Consider the following 3165-nt stretch of genomic DNA (forward strand, 5'->3'; position numbering starts at 1 on the left):
GTTCTTTTCACGCTCATACTTCATCCTATCTTTCAACTTTCTCCGCTTAATGCTCTCATGCTCGTCCAGTCCATACATCATATTCCGCATTAGCAGTTCGTGTTCAACCTCATCCATGGAAAGATGAGACACATCCATCATCTTGTAGAGCCTTCGTAAATCCATTATGACTATTAATTAATTATTCTATGTTTGGTTCTCGCAAAGGATTTAAATGGAAAAAAATTGAAAAAAAGACTAATATCCGATAGCTTACACTAGAAAGCAATTGAAAAATAGTAATGCTATCACGAAGCAGATTTTTGAAAATTCCTATTTAATCGATCCACCTCGAAAATTTGTTCTCGGCAGACTCATTCACCAAATCAATCAAAATCAATCGTTTTGATCCGAAACACTCGTTGTTCAGATCATTTGGTAGAATCAAGACCCAATAACCGTTAATGTTCTTCAATTCCACGTAAATTTACTCCCGCTGTTTGGTACAAAGACGCAAAGAATTTCAACTTTTGTAAGTGTACGCGCACTAGTAGAATGGCTTAATGAATTCCGAAACGATCCCATATAACTAAAGTATCACCGTTGATTCACTCAATCCTTATCAGTTGCCGTAACCTAGCCTAACCTGTTTAGCACACCCTCTATCAAAACGTAACAGCACGTGGTTGAACTCTAGATTAGCTTCGATTTTAGGTTGGGCGCCAATTGTTACTTGGGGGTCAGTCGGACCCTCGGCTACCGTTTTTGATCACCGGCGAGCCAGAGCTTGGGACCTATATACTCAAGGTCGGCTAATCGGGAAGCTAATTAAGGAACAACTGCACGGATTTGAAATTTAACTACTAGGTTTTTATTCACGATTACCTTATTATGTGGGTGTGTGTAGGTGTTTGGTGGGCCGGCCGGCTGGAACTGCTGTAGGGACGAAGCCGAGGTTAGGATGACTTGCGACTGCTCCTCGGAGCACATCCACGCTTGGTTGGTCGTACTCGGGGTAACTACGGGCAGATATCTCGGGAACTCGTCAAGGGCTGGGGTTCTACTGTTGGCTGGGGCTCGTCTCTACACCCAGGAACGGTCGTCTGGGGAGTCGAGTCGTAGCGAGTTTCCTTGAATCGTCGCTGTCTGCAAGGATTTCTCGACCTTAGGAGGGTTTTTGTGGTCACTCAATCAGGTCCTAAATGTGGACATGGATCCTGAGTCCAAAGGTCTTGGGTCCTGGTTGGAAAGAGGGTTATATTTACAGGTTAGGGTATTTGCGTGCTACTGGGTCCAATTTCAATTGAGTTACAGCGTATAGATCAGGCATACCTGGTTCTATCTTAATTCTCGGCGGAACGATTAACTTTTCCACTCACTCGAGGCTTCCACAATGTGGGTAACGTCCGAAAATAGGCACTAAGTTTTAGCTTTCCGTGTTGGTGACTATGCACTTCGACTGTCGGTGTGGAAAAGAGACCTCTTCTCATCCGAAGACCCAGTAGCTTACCCTTTTTCTTCAATTTCCCTTTTTCTCTTTGCTCTGATGGTCCTTTTCGTAGCTCGCGACATCCTCGCTTAATGCCCATGCAGCAGTTAGGTGTGTGTTTTGTGTTATGTTCGAAAAGTGTTTTTACAAACTTTGTTCTTAGAATAGTGTTTTATACAATATTATTATTATTATTTTAGTATTTAGGTGTGCATGCGTATAGGATACTTTTTAAACTAGCTATTTATTTACCTCTAAGGCATGAACTGAACACAATATATACTTTTTACAGACAATTAAGGTTTGACAATAACTGACAATTTAAATTTTTCTTCTTCGGTATTTTTACTCGGCAAACCAATAAAGGATTTTGTTCCCCAACGGTAACAGTACTATGGGCCGCATCTTGGTTGACAGGGCCGCCGCTGTGCGGATGGCGTAGTTGCTGCTGTACGTATGGATAACACAGCTGCTGCTGCGCGGAAAGCTGGCGGTGCACAGCCTGATTAGTACGCAGCATCGGTTGTATGTGAGGCTGGGAGTTCGCTACGTATCGTTGGAACGGTTGCACGACAATTTCTGACCGAGCTTGCTGTAGCGTTTGGGACAAGCTTCCCACCTGCATACCACGAGCCATTTGCGAGGTGATTTGTGCAACCCTGGATTGCGATGTTGGTAGCTGGTATGCCAACGGGTCTTGAGAAACTGTCGGGTGAAGGCCACTATTTGCTTTTTGTTCCTCCACCATCTTCCCCGAAGATCTTCCATCGGTATGTTGACCTGCTAGCCAACTCTTCACCTTCTCTCGTGAATCTGGAAGTGAGCTCGTACTGCTGCCGTATCCGCTTCCGGCCTCCGACATCCGCTTGATTAGCTCATTCTTCTTCTCGACCGATTCCCTCCGAATCAATTGCTGTTTCGCCAGCAACGCCCGTTGTTCGTCCAGCTTTCGCTGGCGGAGACGTCGTTCTTCTTCTATCAGTTGCTTCTTCTCCTCGATCTGACGCTGTTCTTCTTCCAGTTCCATTCTCTTCAGCTCTTCCTGCTCCTTCAGCTCCTGTTCCTTCATCTCCTTCTCTTCCTCGATGACCTTCATTTGGGCCTCCAGGGCGGCTGCCCGAGCACTGGAAGTTTGGCTCGCTGGGATCGAAGGAATCTTCGAGCCTTTCCTCGAAGCTGATCTTCCACCGGATTTGGCGGACCGATTGTCAGCTTTCAGCTGTTTCCCGCGCTTAGATTTATCGGCACTCACCTTGGCTATGCAATCATTGCATACATACTGCCGATCCTTGACGGTTTCATCAACGCCCGCACACGTGAAGTGTTCCCACAACTGGCACTTGTCGCAGGCAACCATCTGGGCATCCGCCGAGTCAGGACGGTTGCAAATTTTGCAGTTGGACACCGTCTTACCGTGACCTCCATCCATTGCGCCTATCCACGTACAAAAATTCTTAAAGAAAATGTACGGATGATTTCTCCAAAACCTATGAAGCAAACCAGGTTTTTGCCTTTGGTAAGCTTTAAGCTAAAATTAATGTATATTTAGTAATTGGTTCACAATTTTGTACATTTTAGGAGCTTACAATTTTTGGTGAACCTTAGCAACGTAATTCAACAACCGTATAATATTTTCTGACCGTCACTGTTGAGTTCGATCTGCATGTAAGGGTAATTTTAAGGTTAGATTTAGGGTT

General features: G+C 45.0%; 1 protein-coding gene across 1 annotated transcript; it reads right to left on the reverse strand.

Annotated features, from left to right (window-relative positions):
* Positions 1-466: 466 nt before the first annotated feature.
* LOC134286512 (bromodomain-containing protein DDB_G0280777-like) lies at positions 467-2897 on the reverse strand. The gene is made up of 3 exons (XM_062848134.1): positions 1827-2897; positions 865-1062; positions 467-475 (listed from the first exon to the last, which is right to left on the reverse strand). The coding sequence occupies exons 1-3, from the start codon at positions 2895-2897 to the stop codon at positions 467-469; spliced, it is 1278 nt and encodes a 425-aa protein (XP_062704118.1).
* Positions 2898-3165: the final 268 nt, after the last annotated feature.

The sequence above is a fragment of the Aedes albopictus genome, chromosome 2 (assembly GCF_035046485.1).
Source record: "Aedes albopictus strain Foshan chromosome 2, AalbF5, whole genome shotgun sequence".
Lineage (NCBI taxonomy): Eukaryota > Metazoa > Arthropoda > Insecta > Diptera > Culicidae > Aedes > Aedes albopictus.